General features: G+C 39.9%; 1 protein-coding gene across 14 annotated transcripts in view; it reads right to left on the bottom strand.

The window, feature by feature from the left end:
* The window catches only part of limch1a (LIM and calponin homology domains 1a), a 395,389-nt gene that overhangs the window by 144,039 nt on the left and 227,618 nt on the right, over positions 1-23,732 (bottom strand). For all 14 annotated transcript variants that reach the window (XM_063043243.1, XM_063043232.1, XM_063043235.1 and 11 more), the window contains exon 4: positions 5,803-5,909. In XM_063043243.1, the coding sequence (XP_062899313.1) occupies positions 5,803-5,909 (107 nt within the window). The remainder of the gene's footprint in view (positions 1-5,802; positions 5,910-23,732) is intronic.

Raw genomic sequence — 23,732 nt, forward strand, 5'->3', positions numbered from 1 at the left:
GGTCCAAGTCAAACATCCACCACACGTATACAAAACACAATGTACACTTATGGTTGGGTTTTTGTTAAGATTCACTTACATTATACGTAAAATATTGGACTCTAAGGGAATGTCTAGGCCAGAACATTTGGATACCTGATCTAAAATCAATCAAATGTTCTTAAAAATAAGGAATCAAGCAATCAACCTGGTCATCAAAGTTATTCAAAGTATATTTACTAACATAGTACTGTACATAGATGTCACCATATGCTACCCAGAGAGGCATTTTCTTGCAGGCATTCACAGTAGAATAAAGAACCCACAGAATGACAAACAACCAACATGCAAAAGTAGTCAAACTCTGCAAACACAAAATTAAAATAAAATAATAAAATAATACAGATGAGTTATTACAGATCGGACAACCTATAATAACCATTCAGATATAATAATACAGGATAAACAATCAAGAACAATTTACTTAATAGATATAGTCATTCCAAACACACATAACTTACAGAAATCAATAAGTGAAAAGCACCAGGTATGCTGAATTAAAAGAGGAAATAGAAAGACTATGGAACATGAGGTGGGTATACATTGTCCCAGCAGTAATATCTACAACTGGCATCATCCCAAAGTCACTATGCAATAGCATTAAACAATTACAACCACACAGTAATATCTATGTAAATCTCCAGAAAGCCACAATACTAAACACAACTAGAATAGTCTGGAAGTTCCTATCAATTGAGAAATGAGTGTGCTTGGCTATGCCCATACCTCAGGTTTTACCAGCTTGAGCTGAGAAAAAAGATGTTTAAAAATAAATAATACTGAAAGCATGAGTTGTACAGTTCTTGAAAATGAGTTCATAGGTTGTGGATTTGGTTCAGTGCTGAGGTGAGTGATGTTATCCACACTGGTTCTGGAGCCTGATACATGGTAACCTGCTGTCAGTATCTTGCATAGGGAACCATAATCATAACATGTGCATTATGTTAACTACAGTAGACTGAGTATACCTTGGGGCTACATTAAATCATTATCTTCCATATGTTAAACTTGAGCAACTTAAAAATAAGTTTAATTGGAGCAGAACTAGTAATCCAAGGATCAGTAAGACCAGAAAAAAATGAAATATATTGTATACGATTAAAGAATTGCTCTGATCAAAGAATCATAAATACATTCAAAAATAATTAATTTACAATGTTGCTGTAGGCAGTAGCCAGTACAATTATCATCATATCCCTACTATAATTCCTGTATAATTGAATTTAGTTTTTACAGTGGTAATGTGATAATTATAAGAAAGACATCCATTTACTTGAAGTATGATTAACATCTGGAACAGACTATAAAGTATCGCAGTTGAAGCCAGAACAAGACTCATTTTAAAAATGTCAGATGCTGAAGGCAGGAAGTGCTTCAGAGATTGCTCTGGAAGGATGTGATCAAATGAACTGAAGAATCACCTCCAACCAACTTCACATAGTGCTATGTTCCATAAAAGTAAATAAGGTTGCAATTACCTGCTAGTATAACAGAGGCTTATAATCAAATCAAAATAATTTATTTGCATCTGCCACACTTTACAGTATTTACATGGGTTGTAATGGTTGAGATTGAATTACCTGTTTATATTTTCTTTTGTTATTTATAGAGCTGTTTATTCATGTACAATAAAATGCAGTAATCAAGGAGCACATTGGAAGAAAATGGTGACTGCAATACAGCTGTATCTGATAAATATGTCAAAATAATTTTGTGTTCTGTAGCATTTTATAGCAGGGCTTTTCTATTTACTAAACAATATGTTGGAAACATCTTTATGGATATGAATAACTTGTATTCTACTTATTAACAATATTTTGGCATAATCTTGTAATTGGTAAACATGCACACCAGGGTTTCTCAACTGGGGTTCTGCGGAACTGTAGGGTTCTGTGAGAGATTGCGATTTTAAAAACTAAACATTGTTTTTTGAACTACACATGATGCGTAATGCTAGCACTCATAGTGGTGGACAGTAACTGAGCAGACCCATTTGAGGTCTTTCAGCCCACTATGGCAGTGCGCAGTAGGACCATGTTTATTTGGTTGAGCCCATACTCAGCTTTTCATGCGAGGTGGGGAGGCCACTGATATTGCAAGCGAAGCACTGTATTGCACGGAGGGAAAGATAGACTGATAACTGGAGAGCACTGTATTATACAGAGGGTCGCATGGAAGGCAGAAGAGGAGTGTGAAGTACATTTTCTGAGCATTGAATAGACTCGCCATTTTTGTATTTTATTAACCCCTGTGTTTTACAGACATGTCTGATGGTACAATGTGGCAATTTTTGAATTACACAATCTTCTGAGTCATTTCACGGCACTAGGGCAACAATGGACACAAAAACATCTATCTTTACAATGCAAGTTACTTATCCATGGATTTTACCTGGATTGGTGATCCAAGTTGTCCTATCCCATTGTTCCTAGTTGTGGCAAACAACTTACAAATACAGCAATGGCTCCAGCAAAATTGAAAAGACATTTAATTATGAATTCCAGCTATATGACATGTAAAAGTGCTGATTATTTTAAACGACAATTGGAATCTCAAGACAAACAGAGTAAAGCTTTTGTTAATAAAGTCACGGTCAGTAAAAAGTCCCAGGAAGCAAGTTATTTAGTAGCAGAACTTATTACCTAGAAAAGGAAAAGTCACACAGTTGATAAGAACCTAATAATGCTGACATGTAAAATTATAGCAGGTAAAGTGCCAGGACAAGATGCAGTCCTAGAAATTGCAAAGGTTTCAGGAGCGACGGCGCGATTATTGGTGACTGTCGTGGCCAATTCTAGATCTACAGGCTCTGGAGCAGTAGGGACGCAGGAAAAGCTGGGATGCAAGTGCTTGAGTAGTAGGATCCTTCCTGCATCTCCTCTTCTCTTCAGCAGTCACTCTTCTGGATTCCTCAAAATTCTTGGCTGCTCTGTGTATCAGCGTTCTGCAGCAGTCTCTGCCAAAAGCCAGCTGCTGCCACTGCTTGACCTCAATATTTGCCTGAGAAAGCTTCTGTTTAGGTTGGTCTTTGTACCTCTTGTGTGGAGCACCACGATCTTTCTGGTCCGGAGAGAGTTCTCCTTAGAGCACTGCTTTTGGTAACCTGGAGTTGTCCATGCAGAGCTGCCATGTGGCTTCAATGCTTGGAAGTTGACCTCGTTGTTGGAGACACGATCCAGCCAGCTGATACTCATGATGGAGTGCAGGCAGTACTGATGGAAGTGTTTGAGCAATCGATTTTGCTTGTGGTACAAGACCCAGGCTTCAGAACCATATAGCAGTGTTGTGACAACGGCAGCCTTGTACACCTGGATTTTTCTGGACAGACGCAGCTGGTGGTTCTTCCACACACATTTCTGGAGGTACCTGAAGGCATTACTAGCTCTGTCGAGTCAATTGTCAATGCCCCTTACTACCGTAGCGATGTTCAAGATGACATTGCCTAGGTAGGTGAACTGCCCAACCGTGGTGAGAGGGCGGTCATCAATGGCGATTTGACGTGGGTTGTAAATGCCACGAGGGGGTTTCTGATGGAGGATCATTGTTTTCTTCAGAGTGATTGTTAACCAGAAAGCCCTTGAAGCCTTGGTGAACTGTGACTGCAGCCTGTAATGCATCCTCTGTGTGCGTGAGAAGACAGCATGAGAATGGATTCTTGCATGGTTTTGTTGGGTTGAGAAGGTGGCCACTCTCAACGAGTACGAATTGACGTATTGATGACATCAGAAGATGCTGAAGAGGTTTTGTGTGATAAACTGAAAATCAACAGCTTCTCCATCCAAGTTGATAAGTGAACAGATTTCACCAATAAATGTCATGTTGTAGCATTTGTAAGATTTATAAATGATGGTGAAATTCACAAATTTTTTTTTGTTGCAAAGAGCAAGATATATTTAATGTTCTGTCTTCAAATCTGGAAACAACAGGTCTGTCTTGGAGGAACTGTGTTGGCATCTGTACTGATGGTACCCTATCCATGCTTGACTCCATAAGAGGTTCTGTTTCTCTTGTAAAATAAAGCAAACCCTGATGTCACAACACACTGCTTTCTTCACAGATATGTGTTGGTGTTAAAAACACTTGGAGAAAAAATTAGAAATATCTGGATGATGCTACAAAATTATTAACTTTATCAAACAAAGACCAGTTTACTTGAGAATGTTTAAAAAAACTATGAAAACTTGGACAGAGCACATCAATCTCCTGCTGCATACAGAAATCTGAAGGCTTAGCAGAGGAAGAGTTCTCAACTGGGAGTTTGAGCTGAAAGGTGAATTGTAGGAGTACTTTCAAGAAAATAGTAGGCCAGACTTTGCTGAGTGCTTTGAAGATGAAGAGTGGCTACAGAAACTAGCTTACTTAGCAGACTTTTTTCATCATATGACCCACTTGAACAAGTCTCTGCAAGGGTCTGGGGAAAATGTTTTTGACTTCAAGTGACAACGTTCTTGGATTTAAAAGGAAACAATCTTTGGAAAAGTCATGTTGCAAAAGGAAATTTTGAAATGATTCCACTGCTGCTTGGGCTTGAGAGTGAGGAAGGATATCAGACGGTTTTTCGAGTCTTATTGAAAACCACATGGAAGGATAGCAAAACAAAACTGAACAGTATTTTTCCTCCCTTTCAACACAAGTGTATGTCTGGGTGACGGACCTTTTATCTGAATCTTCTGCTCAGCCTGAGAACTTGACTTCGAAAGAACTTTGTGAGATGCAGTCTGATTGTGCACTTAAGGTGAGATTTACTGAAATGCCCCTGGCCAAGTTCTGGATTTCTGTGAAAGAAGAGTATCCTGCCATTCATAGGAAAGCAATGGATATATTGCTGCGGCTCTCAACTTCTTACATGTGTGAGCAAGGTTTATCTTGTTTAATAAGCATCAAGAGCAAAGATAGATGTTGTCTCATTTCAGTTGAAGGTGAAATCCATGTGTACTCATCTTAAGCTTGACCTAGAATCGAGTATTTGTGCAGCAAACAACAAACACAGCTAGCCCTATATTTGAGCCTGATCATGTCACTTAGTAAGAAAATGTGTTTTCAAAGTCTTGCATAAAATTGTATCCCAGGCTATATTTTCATTCCTATTGCTTTGGGATTCGGTTTTTCGTAACTTTGCTATTCAACATTATCAATAAATTTTAATGTTGTAAATAGCATTAATTAAAAGCAATTTACAGCCTTTATTTAAATTAAATCTACTGAGCATACTTTTAGAAAAATTAAATCCCATTTTGGCTTAAGCCACTTATTTAACAGAAATTTATTATGTTTGCCTTACATGTTTTAAAAATTTATGAAAGGGAAAGATAGAGATTAACTTCAAGAAAGGTAAGGTAAGCTTAATTAGCCTTTTTTTTCAAGAATGGTTGGCTAAAAATCCATTCTCTACTCGAGAGCATTGACAATTATTTTTGGGTTATTATATCTACAACTTACTGATCACGCAAATGTAGAGTGAGCAGTGGATATAAAAATTTTTACGCGGGGTTCCCTGAGACCTGAAGATTATTTCAAGATTACCTCCAGGGAAAAAGGGCTGAGAAAGCCTGATGTATACTATTTAAGATAAGCTTACACAAAGTGCATATATTTTCCTGATTATTCTTTAAATGACAGAAGCAAGCATTATGCAATTATTATTTTAAGAACTAATTCAAATTAGCTTCTATATTCAGTATTCTTTCATTTTTTTTTCTAATGTGTAAAGCACATCACACCTTTTTAAAATATTCATTATAACCAGTTCTGGTCCTTACTTACTTGACGGTAGCTCTGTTGGTCATATCTTGGAGATCACCTGGGTCAAAAAGCTGGGATCCCTTAAGTCCAAGCTCTTCGCATGCTCTCAGAAACAAAGTAATATTGTCCTGTTGGAGAAATAAGATTAATACAGGATGATTGCATGTGTGCAACAGTAAATTTAGTGCAAGTGATTAATGGAATAACTACCCTATGCCAACAATCCTTTACTTTAAAGCCATGCTGTTTCATCCCTGGTTTATAGCCTATAGAGCTCAAACCCAAAAGGAAGTAATCATGTCATTTTTTTGCATACATTTGCAATCCAGTCTACTTTTAAAATACATGCACTGGGCACTTTATTATGTGCAGAAGTGGAAACTGGTGTGTTCTTCTGCTGCTGTCGCCCATCCATTCAAGGTTCGATGTGTTGTGCGTTCAAAGATCTTCTGCACAACAACTTGTCAGCTTGAAACAGTCTGGCCTTTCTCCTCTGACCTCTCTCATTAACAAGGTGCTTTCACTCAGAGAACTGCCACTCACTGGATTTGTTTCTCACACCATTCTTTGTAAACTCTAGAGACTGTTGTGGCTGAAATTCCCTGGAGATCAACAGTTTCTGAGGTACTCAAATCACCCCACATGCCACCAGTGTTCCACGGTCAGTCACTTAGATTGCATTTCTTTTCCATTTGGAAGTTGGGTCTGAACAACAGCTGAACTATTTGACCACATCTGCATTCTTTAATGCATTGAGATGCTGCCACCTGATTGGCTGATTAGACATATGCATTAACAAGCAGGTGTACAGGTGTACCTAATAAAGTGGCCACTGGGTGTACTTAAACAAAATAGTTTAATTAACATGATATGTAATAAGCAACACAAAGACCGCATGTATATGAAAAGGACAAAATCAGGTTATTGACATCAATTAAATAAACATGGATGCATTTTACCTGCACATTCCTATAACATAGAACAGTATAGCACAACACAGGTCCTTCAGCACACAATATTTTGCTGACTATTTAACCCACTGTAAGATCAATCTAACCTTTCACTCCCACGCAGCCTTTCATTTCTTTTTCATCTACATGCCTATCTAGGAGTTGCATAAATATCCCTAATGTATCTGCCTCCACCGCCATCCTGGCAGCATGTTCCATGTATCTACCACTCTGTGTAAAAAAAAGAAAACCTACCTCTGACATCGCCACCCCCTATCCCCCTATACTTTCCTCTGGTCACCTTAAAATTAGGCCTCCTCGTATTGGCCATTTCTGCCCTGGGAAAAACGTCTCTGGATGTCCACTTGATCTATGCCTCATCAGCTTAAACACCTCTATCAAGTCACCTCTCATCTCCTTTTGCACTAAGAGAAAGCACTAGCTTACTCAGCCTACCTTTATAAGACACAAGAGCATCCTGGTAAATTTCCTCTGCACCCTCTCTAAAGCTCCCCTATCTTTCCCAAAATGAGGCAACCGGAACTGGACATAATACTCCAAGTTGAATCTAATCACAGTTTTATAGAGCTACAACATTATGTTGCAGTTCTTGAGCTCAATCCCAGAATAATGAAGGCCAACAAACCACTTGCCTTCTTAACAACCCTATTAACGCATGACAACCTTGAGGGTGTATGGACGTGGATCTCAATATTGCTTTGTTCCTCCATACTGCTAAGACTCCTACCATTAACCTCGTACTCTGCCTTCACATTCGACTTTCCAAATCCAACTTCATCAGCTACTTCTCAATGTGCCGATGTAACTCACAACAACCTTCTACACTTGTGGCAAATTTACTAACCCAGCCTTCCACTTCCTCATCCAAGTCACATAAAAACCACAAAGAGCAGGGGTCCTAGAACAGATGTTTATGGAATACCAATGGTCACTGACCTCCAGGCCAAATACAATCCATCTACTACCACCCTCTGCCCTCCGTGGGCAAGCTAATTCTGAATCCAAGTAGCCTTGTTTCCCTGAATCCTGTGTCTCCTGTATTTCTGAATGAGCCTACTATGGGGCACCTTGTCAAAAGCCTTACTAAAATTCATATTCATTACATCCACTGCTCCATCTTCATCATTTTGTTTCGTCACTTCCTCAAAAAAATTAATCAGGTTCATGAGGCATGTCCTGCTTCTCACAAAGCCAAGCTAAATAACCCAAATCAGATTCTGCTTCTCCAAATAATCATAAATCCTGACCCTAAGGATCCTTTCCAATAGATTGCCCACCATTGACAAAAGACACACTGGTCTACAATTCCCAGGGTTAACCCTATTACAAAAATTATCAGCAAAAGCTCCACAATCTCTTTCCTCACTTCCCGTAGTAACCTGAAATATAACCCGCCCAGCACCGGAGACTTAGCTTTCCTAATGTTTTTCTAAATTTTCAGCACATCTTCTTTCTTAACATCGACATATTAAAGCATATCAGTCAATTTTATGCTGTTCTCACATTTATCAAGGTCACTCTCATGGGTAAATACTGAAGCAAAGTACGTATACATTACAGACCTCCCCTAACTTTTCTGACTCCTGGCACGTTTCCGCTATTAGCCCTGATCGGTCAGAGTCACAGAGTAATAGCGAAGTACAGTATAGAAGCAGGCTCTTCAGTCCATCTAGTCCATGACGAAAAATTTAAACTGCCTACTCCCATTGACCTGCACCAAGGCCATAGCCCTCCATACCCCTACTATCCATGTACCTATCCAAACCTCACTTAAACTCTGAAATTGAGCTCGTATGCACCACATGCTGGCAGCACATTCCACACTCTCATGATCCTCTGAGTGAAGAAATTTCCCCTCACATTCCCCTTAAATTTTTCACCATTCACCCTTAACCCATGACCTCTAGTTGTAGTCCCACCCACCCTCAGTGGAAAAAAGCCTGCTTGCACTTACCTTTTCTATATCCTTTGTAATTGTAATTCTATATCCTTTATCATAATTCCTTTCAGTCTTCTACATTCCAAGGACTTGCAGCTGGATGCACTTTCCACAGATGTGACAATCAGGGAATTTGGATACCTCCCAGATCACCCACATCTGGGCGTCACAGTAGTGCCGTGGTAAGTGTGATGCTACTACAGTCTGGGACATTCCAGAGTTTGGAGTTCAATTCTGGCGCTGTTCTGCAAGGAACCTCTGTTTGATCTCCCTGTCGAATGCGTGGGTTTTCCCCAGGTGCTCTGGTTTCCTCCCACAGTCCAAAGACGTGCCGGGTAGGTTAATTAATCATTATATAGTATCCTGTGATTAGGTTTGATTTATCTGTGCTGCACACTACAACTACACTTTGAATTATATTTTATTATTTGTGGTAATATTTTATTTTATGTGCTGTGTATGATATATGTTTTGTGGGTGCACTGTGGTCCAGAGGGATGTTGTTTCATTTGGTTGTGTATATCTACAGTCAGATGACAATAAACTTGAATTTGACTTAGACCATGATTGTTCAATTAACATTATTAATGTACACCCAGCATTGAACAAATCCAAAATCATTTCCTTAATCTCCGGTTATTAGAACATGACCTAAATAGTGCTCAACATGTACAATTGCTGGGTTTTTAAGTGCACTGAAAAGTACTGAGTGTTCCAAAATAAACCCCACACCCAAAACTTTAAAAACTGGCACAGCCATATCCCCTGAGCTTTGTCAGCTGTTAAAACTTAATGTCTCTGACGTTCATTAAGAGCCAAACAAACTTCAAATCAATTAAGAATTCAAAGGCAAAAATGTAAAATAAAAATTAAATCACATTCAATTTTCATCACTGTAAAACATTAAAGCAAATTCAAAATATATTTATCCCTCTCTTTCATAACCACTTCTCTCCGTTAAAATGAATGGGCATGCTGTTCTTATATCATCTCTGCTGTAGAGTTGAGGCAAGACATGATTCTACACATGTAAAGCCCAATAGTGGAGTACACCCGGAAAATCACTGGCTTACTTGGACCAACCAAGTCACTACTTCCGCAACTATGCAGCTATCTTAAACACTCCAACGTAGCAAAGGGAATTTGAAAGACTGCTATACTAAGATGCAAATGCTTATTTGCTAGAACGCAAGACACAGTGCGCCAGAACTATTTTTTTCCAATCTCATGGAAACAAACTGTTACCTATTTTAATGCAAGTAAAATACAAGATCATGCTATGTTTGCAATTTAAGAGAACAAGGAGGCATGATTTGCATGAGTGCTACAGCAACCAAAGTTTAACCTTTAAGCTAAAATGCCACTCTTCAGGAAACAAAAGCTTCTGTTCACACTCACTCATAACTGTTGTTCTCATTGAGATAATTGGGGTCAAAATTCATCTTCAATTGTTTCATCAGCAATAACTGCACATTGTATACTTCTGAGTGCATGGTGTGTTGAAGTCATTGGTTTCAGATAATTGTTGAGGTATCAATGTTTGCTGTGCATTGCAGTAACAGAAGAGCAACTTCCCAGCTAGCGGTGGTGCTTGAAGTGAGGGAGGGTTACAATGTAGTTGATCAGTAAGCCCACTGGAAAGAGGGGATTTATTCTTAAGACTTGGATTCCCCTTTGCCAAATGCCAGATACTCCTGTCTTTCTAGGTCATTCAGACCAAGATGTTCCCTTGGGACAGTTAAGAAAACTTGATGAGTTGCTGCCATCTATTGGGTACAGGGGACAGTCATGGCAGGCTTTGAATCAGTGATAGACTGCAGTGAACGGTCAGGGTGCTTAACGAAATAGTTGATCTGTGTAGAATGAAGTTGATCCTCACCGTATTTGAAGCTCAGAGGATTCTCTGACCCCTCTGAACCTAGTCCTAGAGGAAAATAGAAAATACCTCATTGTCCTTCGTAGTGTACAAGACTTCTCTTGCAACCCTGACTCCATCGGCATTACACTATAAATTATATCTTTACTCAGAAAGGAACAGATGGAAAAAGTAAAAAACAATCATACAGTAGCTACTTTATTCAGTCAGAACAATATCATTGCCTATATATGCAAAGCAACAGGATTATGATTTGGTTTAAAAGTAGAGCACATGTTAAGTTCAAGTTCAAGTTTAATTATAATTTAACCATACATGAATTTAGCCAAATTAAACAGCATTCCTTCAGGCCAAGGTGCAAAACACTTACCAATAGCAGCACATAGCACAAACAGCACATATGGTTAGAATTTCACATAAACATACAGTAACAAAGAAAATATATATATAGCCCAAGTCCTTGAGTGGCATGGCTGCAGATTTACGGCATGTTGTCCTGGTCCAGCTTGTTCTTCCACCGAGCAAAAACTCTGGAGAGTAGTCCCAACAGGAGGGACAAACCCCCAAACCAATACAAATTCCAATGTGCCCCCCCCCCCACCAGAGACTCTCCCACACCGTTTTGGTGTCTCCTGTCCTGGGCACCTGTGGCAGGCGAACCCATGGGCTAGGCCTAGACCTCGCCACAACTAAAGCAAGAAAGCTCCCCCGCTGTCAGTCTTGTCAATGAACCAGAGAACTAGACTTACAGTATTTTATGTTGACCATGCCCAATAGGATCTTACAATTCCAATAAAAATGTCCAAAACAAATCACTTGTACCTATTGTTGGACTGTGCACCTTTTCGACACAATAATACGCAAGAAGTTCAGGTGACAACACATCAATGGTACACAATAAATCCAGCTCCATTGCTATTGAGCAACTCACTGGTGGGATTGTCCTGCAGTACTTGACGCTCTTAGTATCCAGCGAGGACTCGCGACATAAAGGAAGACATAGAGAAAGAACATATACACCTTTGTTTGAACCCGGAGTAGCCACTGAAGCCAAGTGTGGCACCATCTTACCAGGAAGCCTCACTATGCTATCACGGCCACTTGAAAGTTTGTTTCCACATGAACAGAAAAAATGGAAATTTGGCTAACTAACAAGCATTGATGTTTGGTTTTAATAGGGTATCATCATGAAATGATCAATGTCACCTACAGAACAAAGTGTAGAAAATAACCAGCAGTCCCTGACTTATAAAGAAGATCACTAAAACAACACTCACAACACGCTGGAGGAACTCAGCAGGTCGGGCAGCATCCGTGGAAAAGATCGGTCGACGTTTCGGGCCAGAACCCTTCATCAGGACTGTAGAGGGAAGGGGCAGAGGCCCTATAAAGAAGGTGGGTGGGGGGTGGGAAGGAGAAGGCTGGGAGGTTCCAGGTGAAAAACCAGTAAGGGGAAAGATAAAGGGGTGGGGGAGGGGAGGCAGGGAGGTGATAGGCAGGAAAGGTGAAGAAGGAATAGGGGAAAACACAATGGGTAGTAGAAGGAGGCGGAACCATGAGGGAGGTGATAGGCAGCGGGGGGGGAGCAGAGTGACATAGGGATAGGGGAAGGGAGGGAGGAGGGAAGTACTGGAAGTTGGAGAATTCTATGTTCATGCCAAGGGGCTGGAGACTACCTAGATGATATATGAAGTGTTGCTCCTCCAACCTGAGCTTGGCCTCATCATGGCAGTAGAGGAGGCCATGTATGGACATGTCTGAATGAGAGTGGGAAGCAGAGTTGAAGTGGCACCCATCAATCCCTTTGTCACAGAATATATTACAATATAGTTTAACTGAGTAAAAGATCTAGTTTCTCACAAGTTAACATGAGGTAGTAATTTTAACATATCTCAGTCACTCAATACTATCAGATCATCAGGAAGCACATTCCACTCTAGTTTACTCACTAGCAATTTCTAACAACAGATTTGCAATCTGATTTCTGAGCAACACTGCGATTATGACAGCCCACGTGAGGAAAGTGGGCACTTAGCAACCATTAGTGGTGCACATACCAGTGCTGGTAACATCACAAAAATATTAACACCATAGAAATTGGGAAATGTAAGGAAATCACCAGATCTGAATGTGCCACTCATAACGCACTTCAATAAGCCCCCTGTGTATCTTCAGTAGTGAGATGTAATTTCTCAGCGATGTGACTGAACTTTGGTGGTCCAGGAGCAGCCAGCAAAATTATCCCAGATTAATCATTTGATCCAATTGGATTATAATTTTGCTAAATTGCTTCAATAAAGCCTTAGAAAAGTGTCTAATCTACTAATGACATCCCAGAGATGCCAAGACCGAAAAACTAGGCTGTGCCAAGTTTTTCCACAGTTCCCGTCAGCAGCACAAACAAACTGCAAGACAACCAGTCTTTTTGAGAAGTTATGAAAAGCAAATTACAGAAATGTTAATCACCAGCAAAAAATATTCCTTGAATAACTTTGTGGCTTACCTTAAAACCACTTGAGGACATGCCTTGAAAGCTAAAAACATACTTCCATTTTCAATACAGAAGTTTTGCTTACATTTTTATAAGGTCAGAATTGAGCCATTTGAGTTATGGAACACGTGTAACTACAGTGGATTCCAGTTAATTGGGTCACCTTGGGACCAGTACATTCTGGCCTAATTAAGTGGCTGTCCCAAATAGCCGGTTTTATGGAAATTAAAAGGTAAAAAGGTATAAAAAAAAAGATGAATTACTTCATTTAACTGAGTAACAAATTGTGTATTTAAATGAAATATAGAACAAATTAGAAAGTTGCTACAGAACTGTGTATTAGTTCATAGTAGTTATCAACAGAGGACAGTGTACGCTGCCGTGTTCTTTTGTTTGACTGTAAATGAACAAAATCAGCGCAAACACCTAGAGCAGATAATGGACTACTTTCATTAGATTAGATTAGATTCAACATTATTGTCATTGTGTCGAGTACAGGTACAAAGCCAATGAAATGCATTTAGCATCTGACCAGAAATGCAAAGAATAGTGCTGTTTCCAAAATAACTGCGAATAAAAAGTAAGTGCTACAGCATACAAATATAAAAATACTGAGACAGTACAATATGGGCGCAATACTGTTTGGCACTGTGATGTGAGGTTCAGCAGGGTCACAGCCTCAGGGAAGAAGCTCTTCCTGTACCTGCTGGTGCCGGAGCGGAGGCTCCTGTAGCGCCTACCGGATGGGAGGAGAGTAAAACATTCGGTGTTCTTGACAATTACATCTTCCAAATCTTCATTTTCATTTTAACATTCAAGATGATTGTCAATAGCTTCAAATTCTTCATAATTCCTAACTTTTTGAAGTAGTGATATAATTTCATTTTCACTCCCAGCCATTTCTAGCATCTCCTAGCATCAATGATTGAAACCACAGTAAGCAAAACAGTTCTGGATTTTTTTGCTGCTTATTTCTTGCCATATATCAGTGTTATGCTTTCCTGTATATTTTGACCCATGCAGGGTTGTGTTACATACTGAACATAATGTGCGAGGGCATTCTGGGCACATCTTTTCCTCACCTCTTCGACTCTCATGTGCGTCATTCATGGCCATGTGTTATTCCCAGTACCTCAAATAGAACAACTGGCAATGAGGTGACAAGTCTGCACACAATATTTATTCTTCTGTTCCCCTTGGCAAAAAAAAGTATGTGTTCTCAAAAAAAAGAGTTGCATCTGGAAGCAGGTGGTGCAGTAACACTGGTATCAAATACAGATTACAAGCAGAAATTGCAGCATCTCACCCCAGAAGGGGCAAAATTGATTTGAAAGACTTACACTGGTGAAGTCGTACTGGTGAGCAGAACAGGATATGTTAAAGTGGAGATTGATGAACAAAGAAAGAAACTTCCATTGTACATTGTTAGAGGTGGTTACCTAGCACTTCTGGGCTGCTTGTGATTGGAGCAGCTCGAACTAAACTGGCATGGAGTGCACTTGATTGGTGGGAGCACTGGTCAATGAGAGGTATTGAAGAAACATGCAGAAGTATTCAACAGAGAACTGGACAGTATGAAAGCAATCACTGTTAAGCCAGCCACAACACCCACATGCCTGAAGGCAAAACCTGTTCCATACACCCTCAAATTAAAGGTAGAAGCTGAATTGGAAAGACTGGTCTAGAGTAAGGAATTAGAACCAGTATGTGTAAGTAATTGGGCAACTTAAGTGGGTCCAGTCCTAAAAAGGGATATATCTTTAAGGCTTTGCGGAGACTTCAAGGTAACCATTAACCTGATTCTTACAGCTGAACATTGATGAGCTCTCTGCAGGATTAGCCAGAGGACAGATATTCAGCAAGATTGACTTGTGTCAAGCATACTTGCAGATGCATGTGGATTCAGAGTCACAGAAATCATTGACCCACAAGGTACTGAAGGCTTCCATGTGGCATCACCTCAACTCCCGCACTTCATCAGTGAGCAATTGACCAGATCCTGAGTGGGTTGACAGGGGTGCAATGCTATTTGGCTGCATGTGAGCAAAGTTCAAAGTTCAAAGTAAATTTATTATCAATGTACATATATGTCACCATACACAACCCTGTGATTCATTTTCTTGAGGGCAGACTCAATAAATCCATAATAGGATCAATAATAGACTGCACCAACTGAGTGTTCAACCAGTGTGCAAGGACAACTGTGCAAATACAAAAAGAAAGAAAGAATAAATAAATAAACAAACAAACAAACAAGCAATAAATATGATAAACATTAGATGAAGTATCCTTGAAAGTGAATCCATCGGATGTGGGAACATTTCAGTGATGGGGGCAAGTGAAGTTAAACACCTACAAAACTTTGATGCTACACTACAAAGACTCAAGGAAAATGGACTGAGGGTCCAGAAGAATAAGTTTGAGTTCTTTTGTCCTTCAATTAAATATTTGCACCATGTGATCAACAGCTCCGGTCTTCATAAAGCACCATCAAAGGTGAAGGTAATCGTGAAGACTCCATCACCACAGAACGTAAAACAATTAAGATCTTTCTTATGACTACTAATGTACTACACAAAGTTTGTTTCTAACCTAGCTAGCATGCTAAAACCACTTCATGAGCTTTTAAATAAATCAACACCCTGAAAGTGGACATATCGCTGTGATGAGGCCAAAACAGCTTTGACACAGTCAGAAGCTCTCACATACTTCAACCCATCATTGTCCATACAGTTGGCCTGCGACACATCACCCTATGGTGTGGGGACAATTATCTCACATGCCACATCATCAGGAGAAGAGCATCCAATCACCTTTGTATTAAGGACATTAAGCAAGGCAGAAAGCCACTCTGCACAGATTGAGCATTAAGCACTTGTAATTGTCTTTGGAGTTAAGAAATTCCATCAGTTCTTCTTTGGTCGACAATTTATACTACTGACAGATCATTGCCACTTGACACCAGGTTTTGATCCACATTCCTTCCCTGGCTGCTTGTTGAATGCAACATTGGGCTCTGATACTATTTGCACATCAGTATGATATAAAGTACAGGAGGTCTGTGCACCATTCGAATGCTGATGGACCTTCCAGACTTTCCTTAGCTGTTACAGCTCCAGTGCCATCCCTGAAGGAGATCTTTTACTTCAAGGAAGTACTTACAACTCTGATAGCTGTGGCACAAGTCGAGAAGCGCAAATGTACTGACCCTGTTCTATGTAAAGTGGTGGACATGGTAACACACAAATGGAAAGGAGTGCCAAGCTAGCATTCAAACCTTATCAGGCTGGGTGGAAGGAGCTCACAGTCCGAGCAGGACATTTACAATGTCATTCCTTCACCATTAAGAAAGTAAGTACTTTACGAGCTACATGCAAGACACGGTGACATAGCGTGCATGAAAGAAAACGCACGCAGTTATTTCTGGTGGCCATGACTGGATGTTACAATTGACGGGAAGGCCAAAGCATGCCGATATTGTCAGCGAGTGAGAAACATTCTTCAACTTGCTCCTTTGCATCCATGGGAATGGCCTGAAGAACCATGCCACAGGATTCACATAGATTTTGCAGGACCTGTAGAAGAGACATGCTCTTGGTCATGGTGGATGCACATAGCAAATGGCCTGAGTTTGCCATCGTGAAGAGCACTATATCTGAAAAATGCATTGAAGAGCTATGTTCCATCTTTAACCATCCTGGGCTTCCTTAACAGCTTGTAAGTAACAATGGCCCACAACTCCTGTCTGAAGAGTTCAAGGCATTTATAGAAGCAAATGATATTCAGCACATCAAGTCAACACCATATCATCCAGCCATAATGGCCTTGCTGAACGATTCGTATAAACAATGAACAAGTCATCAAGATTCCTCAAAACATCTGTGGTATCTCTGTGTCTGACCAACATGTTATTCCATTTGTTACATTGATAGCTAGGAGGGCCATTTTGTTGAAGTGGAAGGATACATCAGCTCCCACTTTGTTACAATGGTTCTCTCAAGTGATGCTATGTCTTAGTTTGGAGAAAATTAGAAGTTAACCTTTGAACCTTTATTTGATTTTGAGAAAAGATGGGGTTCATTTGCTCGTTATTATCATTTAAGTTAATTGATAGATTTCCTCCATGATCTAATTGTAAATTTTTGGTACATTTTTTTTCTTGCAGGCGGTTTGATGTTTATCTTTAGAAGCTTTTTGTATGACGCATGGTTCCGGAGTTGAACACCTAATAGGGTTTTTTTCCCACTTTTTCTTGCTTAGTAGGGTTTTCTTTTATTATCACCAAAAAATTTTCAATCTTTAAAATAATGCTTTTTCTTTCTTGAGACATTGTAAGTGTTGATGTACTCATGTTAATTTTTAATAATAATAATAATAAAAAGATTTGAAAAGAAAAGAAGATTTTGTTAGGAAGTGGATCCCTCAAACAGTGTCTTAGAACTTCCTTGCTGACATACCGCATGCCACCACAAAATGGCTCCAGCCACTGCCCTGATGAAAAGACAGCTTCTCACCCTGCTTGACTTGCTTAACACCCCAAACACAAAACAGATTGCTCTAAATGAGCAGAAAACCCAAGCAGAGACATGCTAAAGAACATGCTAAAGAAGTTCCACAACAGGAGAGAGTACTTGCCCAGAGCTACATCTCCAGAACGAAAACCTGTGATGATAGAAAACCTACAGCACAATACAGGACCTTTGGCCCATAAAGCTGTGCCGAACATGTCCTTACCTGAAAAATTACCTAGGGTTACCCATAGCCCCCTATTTTTCTGAGCTCCATGTACCTGTCCAGGAGTCTCTTAAAAGACCCTATCGTATCTGCCTCCACCACTGTCACCGGCAGCCCATTCCACACACTCACCACTCGCTGTGTAAAAAAACTTATCTCTGACATCTCCTCTGTACCTACTTCCAAGCACCTTAAAACTGTGCCCTCTCGTGTTAATGATTTCAGCCCTGGGAAAAAGTGTATGACTATCCACACAATCAATGCCTCTGATCATCTTATACACCTCTATCAGGTCACCTCTCATCCTCCGTCGCTCCAAGGACAACCTATTCTCATAAAGTGTGCTCCCCAATCCAGGCAACATCCTTGTAAGTCTCCTTTGCATCCTTTCCGTGGTTTCCACGTCCTTCCTATAGTGAGGTGACCAGAAATGAGCACAGTACTCCAAATGGGGTCTGACCAGGGTCCTATATAGCTGCAATATTACCTCTTGGCTCTGAAACTCAACCCCACGATTGATGAAGGTCAACTTGGTTAAGTATGCCTTCTTAACCACAGAGTCAACCTGCGTAGCAGCTTTTAGTGTCCTATGGACTCGGACCCTAAGGTCCCTCTGATCCTTCACAGTGCCAAGAGTCTTACTATCAATACTATATTTTGCCATAATATTTGACCTACCAAAATGAACCCCCTCACACTTATCTGGGTTGAACTCCATCTGCCACTTCTCAGCCCAGTTTTGCATCCTATCAATGTCCCATTGTAATCTCTGACAGCCCTCCACACTATCCACAACACCTCTAACCTTTGTGTCATCAGAAAATTTACTAACCCATCCCTCCTCTTCCTTATCCAGGTCATTTATAAAAATCACAAAGAGTAGGGGTCCCAAAACAGATCCCTGAGGCACACCACTGGTCACCGACCTCCATGCAGAATATGACCCATCTACAACCACTCTTTGCCTTCTGTGGGCAAGCCAGTTCTGGTCAACAAAGCAATGTCCCCTTGGATCCCATGCCTCCTTACTTTCTCAATAAGCCTTGTATGGGGTACCTTGTCAAATGCCTTGCTGAAATTCATTTACACTACATCTACTGCTCTACCTTCATCAATGTGTTTAGTCACATCCTCAAAAAGCAAATAATGATGGCACAGACATCCTGTATCGTACACAGTGGAAATAGTAACCACGACACCTGGAGGAGACATGTTGATCAGCTGTGCCCACTTCTGAGGCTACTGAAAACCAACACAAACTGACCAATCCAGATCCAGTTGCAGAAATGGGGCAGATTCTGAGATGACGACTGCAGAACCTCCGCTCAGATCAAATGACACAGCCAGTGCTCCCCCATCACCTGCGACATTGCAGTACCCAAGCCAAGATCTATACATACACCACCTAGAGATAAAACAATTTTGGCATCACCCGCAGGTCATCGGTACCCTCACAGGAACTGGCTGCCTCCTGGCAGATGGAAGCTCTAGTTTAGTGACTAACCCTCAGCACATGGTGCAGAATAATCTCCATGGTTATGTTTGGAATCAAGGTAGTCAGCCCTGTTTCCCCAGTTTGAATGTTAATAGTTCACCAGCTGGTCTGTGTATGGGAAGGGGGAGTAACGTTTAAAATAAGGGGGAGGGATATGTTATGTATCCATGTATATTTGACCCTTACAGGATGCTGTCAAGCTTCCCAGAGTGCTGCGTACTGTGACAGGGCATTCTGGGTAGGTGAATTACAAGTAAAAATAAACAGCAGTGTGTTTGTTCGTCACCTCTCCACCTCTCGTGTGTGTTATTCATGGTAACCCAGCTTCCCAGCACCACAAACGTAACAAACAGTGACAAAAATCACTGCTTTTTAAACACAAGCATGCACCACGGGATCTACTCAAAAACTGTTTGCTCCAAGCACGGTGCAGTGTCTAATGGCCACTCAAGTGACGCAACTGATGTTAGTTAGAAATTGTTTGGCAACTGTCTCCTGTCCTAATCAAAACAGCACAGTGCCCCAAATAAATGAAGGAAATCCCGGCTATTTTCTCAGTTAGTTTTTGTTCTTTTAGAGTTGTCCCAAACAAACAGATGACCCAATTAACCGATGGCCTAATTACCCAGAAATCTATTGTATTTCATTTAGAGGCATATTTCAGCAAATATCTGGTTTATTAATTTGTGTACAAATCGAAAAAAAGTTACAAAATTAAAAAAAACTTTTTCCCACAACCCATCTCCATGCACCCATTCATGACATATTTTCAATAGTTATTCAGGTGCAATATCTTATTGCTCCATAACTTAGTTCAGCCTTGGGACCTCAGAAACAGCCAACAAAAATACCAGAGTTCAACCATTTGATCCAATCTGATTACAGTTCCATTAAATTACTGGAATAATGGCAGGGAAAGGTGCCTAATCGGCTTATCTAAAAGTTCTTAAACACTTACTTTATAACAAGGAAGTGCAACATTTGGCTCATCCCTTGTTTACACAGAGGCTTTGTTACTGATTTGTTCTAGAGCCCTCCATATCGTGCTCAAGTGAAAATAGTGTCAAAAAGTAATTGCACATTAAAATATTCAGGTCACACTTAACTACCAGTTTAATGAGGCAGTGCTTTACTGACATTATTATCGAAACTGAAAAATAAATCCTGTAAGTCTGACTGATTATCGTTTAGCAATGAATGATCATATTGTGTGCACTACAGCTAGGTGGAGTACAATTACTTTGGATAAACATTGCACAGCTGCCAATGTCCGTTGCTGAGGTTTGGCTCCCAGACACAAGAAGGAAAACGATGCTACTGCCAAAAGTTTAATTCTGTACACTGCTTGACCCGAACAGAAAAACCTACTTCTCCCTTTGTTTGCTTTCAGGTGCTGATCTTGTTCATACCATAATCAAAGACTAATTTAAAAATCAAACCACTTCAATATACAATCCATGATTAAACATGTAAGTCTTTGTTAAAGTAAAAAAATCATGAAATTATTTCCTGAAATGTAATTACTGAAAATGTAATTAAATCTCTAGTATTAATTCCTGGAGGTTGCAACTAAACAGTGATTGAATGGATACTCTGTATAATCAAGTTCTTCTTTCCACCACTTTAGGCCATTTAAAATAAACCTATTAAATCCTCCATTAAAATTAAACTAGTGGATTTCAATGTAAATAGTATTAACATGCCAGAATCACCAAAAGTAATTTCTATAATCAAATTATTCATCGAGGTTACTCATTCAGTTTGCAATGATTTGTCACTCTTGGTTTCAATAGTCTTAACCAGGATTAGAAAATTACAATGCTACTCACGAGTTGTGTGCTACTACAGATATGCTTTCATTGAGTATGATGGGTACATATTGTAGCAGGCATCAAAAACTACATACTATAGTCAGCAGTATAACTGCAAAGATCACTAAAAGGAAACCTATGTTGGCATCAGAACCCACCATTCTCCGTTATGGCCAGATGAAGGTCCAGTAGAGGTTGCAAAACATTCTATTGACAGGACTGAAAAAGTGCTGAACGTCTGGACATCGTACCATTTCGATAAGACATGCAATCAAGACCCTGCCACCCTACTCAACTGGACACAAAAGGTCATTGTTTGATATGGATCAGTAAGATAGTCCCAGTTCTTCATCTAAACTCAACATCAATCTACAACAGAAGTTTACACAATATTTATCCATAAACTGCTCATGAAATCTTGCTGTGTAAAACTTTGCTGCTTTATTTGCCAATTTGTCAGCAATAACTGGGCTTCTAAAATAATCAATTATTTCTAAGATGATTTGGAATGTTCTGAAGTCTTCCTTTATTCAAAAAAAGATAAAACTGGACTTCCTATTTCAAGTGAAAATGCTTTGACTGCATGAATGTACTTTGAATACAGCAGGGAATCATAACTTGGCAGTGCAGGAACTGCTGAATGTAACTGTGGGATTATTCCAAGATGTTTGATTGAGGCTTCAGACAAACATAGGAAACTGAAAGGGAAAAAACCCATCTTAGAAAAGAAGGTTCATCTTAACAGATATTCGATCTTGTTATGGAGAAAAATGGCGTAAAAAGTAATGCAAGAGTGATTCACTCATAATTCATAGGCTGTAGCAACAAGTAAGCAGACTGGAACCGAAGCAGCTCTTATTTGACTTGCTTCATGCCTTGGATAGGTTGTGCAATAAAAAACAAATTACAAAAAGCTTTGTGACCTTGGCAGACTGTACCACAGCTCCCTCTGATCTGTCCAAGAATTAAAAAACTGTTTCAATGTCCTAAAGGGATACTGAACAAGGATAAGATTCTAGGTCATTCTTCTGCTCTACTTCCTTCTTAATTCAACGGGATCATAAGTCAAAAATGGATCTCCTTGGTCTCCCTGAAGCCATATGTTACTTCTCTAAATAATCTATTAACAATTGTCATAAAATGTTGCATTTATGGTTAATCTTAGCGTAATAGGAACTCATGGAAATATTGTTGCCCTACGGTCAGCTTCATTTCTTTTATGATGTCCATGTGACCTAGTTAAAATTGTGCAGCCACAACGCCCTGTGCCTTGGGGTAACATTGAGGCATGGTATTGGTGCTCTATAGGCTGATGAATGCATGGAAGTAAGCTGAGAGCCATTGCCTTTGTTATCAAAGCAAAAGTAAAGTCAATGGGTATTCAAAGGGAAAATACTCCAATGGTTTGAATCATACCAGACACAGAGAAAGATGGTTGTGGTTGTCACAGGACAGTCATCTTAGTCCCAGGATATCACAGCATATCTCAGAGTTCCTCACGGTGTATCCTACAGTGCTATATTAATGACCTTTCTTTCATCATTAACTCAGAAATGGTGATGTTTACTGATGACTGGGCTATGTTCAGTTCCATACACAATCCCTCAACTAATGATGCAGTCCAATTCTGCAAGGGCAATGTTCAGAGAGCAACAATTATCATTTGTATTATTAGAATATCTGGCAATGACCATCTCCAGCAAGAGTGAATCTAATCAATTGCCCTGGGTAGAAATCCTATTGCTGAGCCTGTCACCATCAAAATGTGGGGGTTTCAAGTGACCAGAAATTCAAGTTGACCAGCTACATAAATCCTACAAGAATAACTCAAAGTCTGGGTATCCTGTGCTGAATTATTCACCTTATAACACCCCCCCCACAAGATATTTCCTCTACCAACTTGCCTGAATAAGTGCAGTGTCAAAAATTTCCAAGAACTCTAACACAAACCAAGACAAGGCAGCCCGCTTCAAAGGCACCCTATCAATCTCACTAAACATCCATTCCGTCAAGTTGCTACACAGCACAACAAAATACCGTCCAGATTCTCACCCTCGCCACTCCAACAGCACTTCTCTAACTGAAGACCACTACTATCTAGAAGGCACATCACTATCTTTCATGTCAGACACACCTTGACTTGAAAACATATGACTGGTCCTCCATTGTCACTCTTTAAATTTTGGAACTCCTCAGCAGCAGCAGTACCATGAATAAATGTAAACAGTAATTCAAGAAAGTGGCTCACCACCACTTTTTCAAAAGCAACTGGGAATCAGCAATAGCATTGCTGGCAACACCCAGATCCTGAAAATAAATAAACAAATCTGTAAATCAGGATGAATCAACAATGGAGCTTGTTTTTAAGTTCGATGAAAGCATATTTTCTTGGATGAAGTAATGGCCAATGTATGAGGGGTGATTGATAAGTTCGTGGCCTAAGGTAGAAGGAGTCAATTTTAGAAAACCTAGCACATTTATTTTTCAACATAGTCCCCTCCTACATTTACACACTTAGTCCAGCGGTCATGGAGCATACAGATCCCTTGTTTGTAGAAGTGGTCCACAGCAGGGGTGATTGATAAGTCTGTAGCCTAAGGTAGAAGGAGATGAGTTATTAACTTCAAACTTTCT

The sequence above is a fragment of the Mobula hypostoma genome, chromosome 3 (genome assembly GCF_963921235.1).
Source record: "Mobula hypostoma chromosome 3, sMobHyp1.1, whole genome shotgun sequence".
Lineage (NCBI taxonomy): Eukaryota > Metazoa > Chordata > Chondrichthyes > Myliobatiformes > Myliobatidae > Mobula > Mobula hypostoma.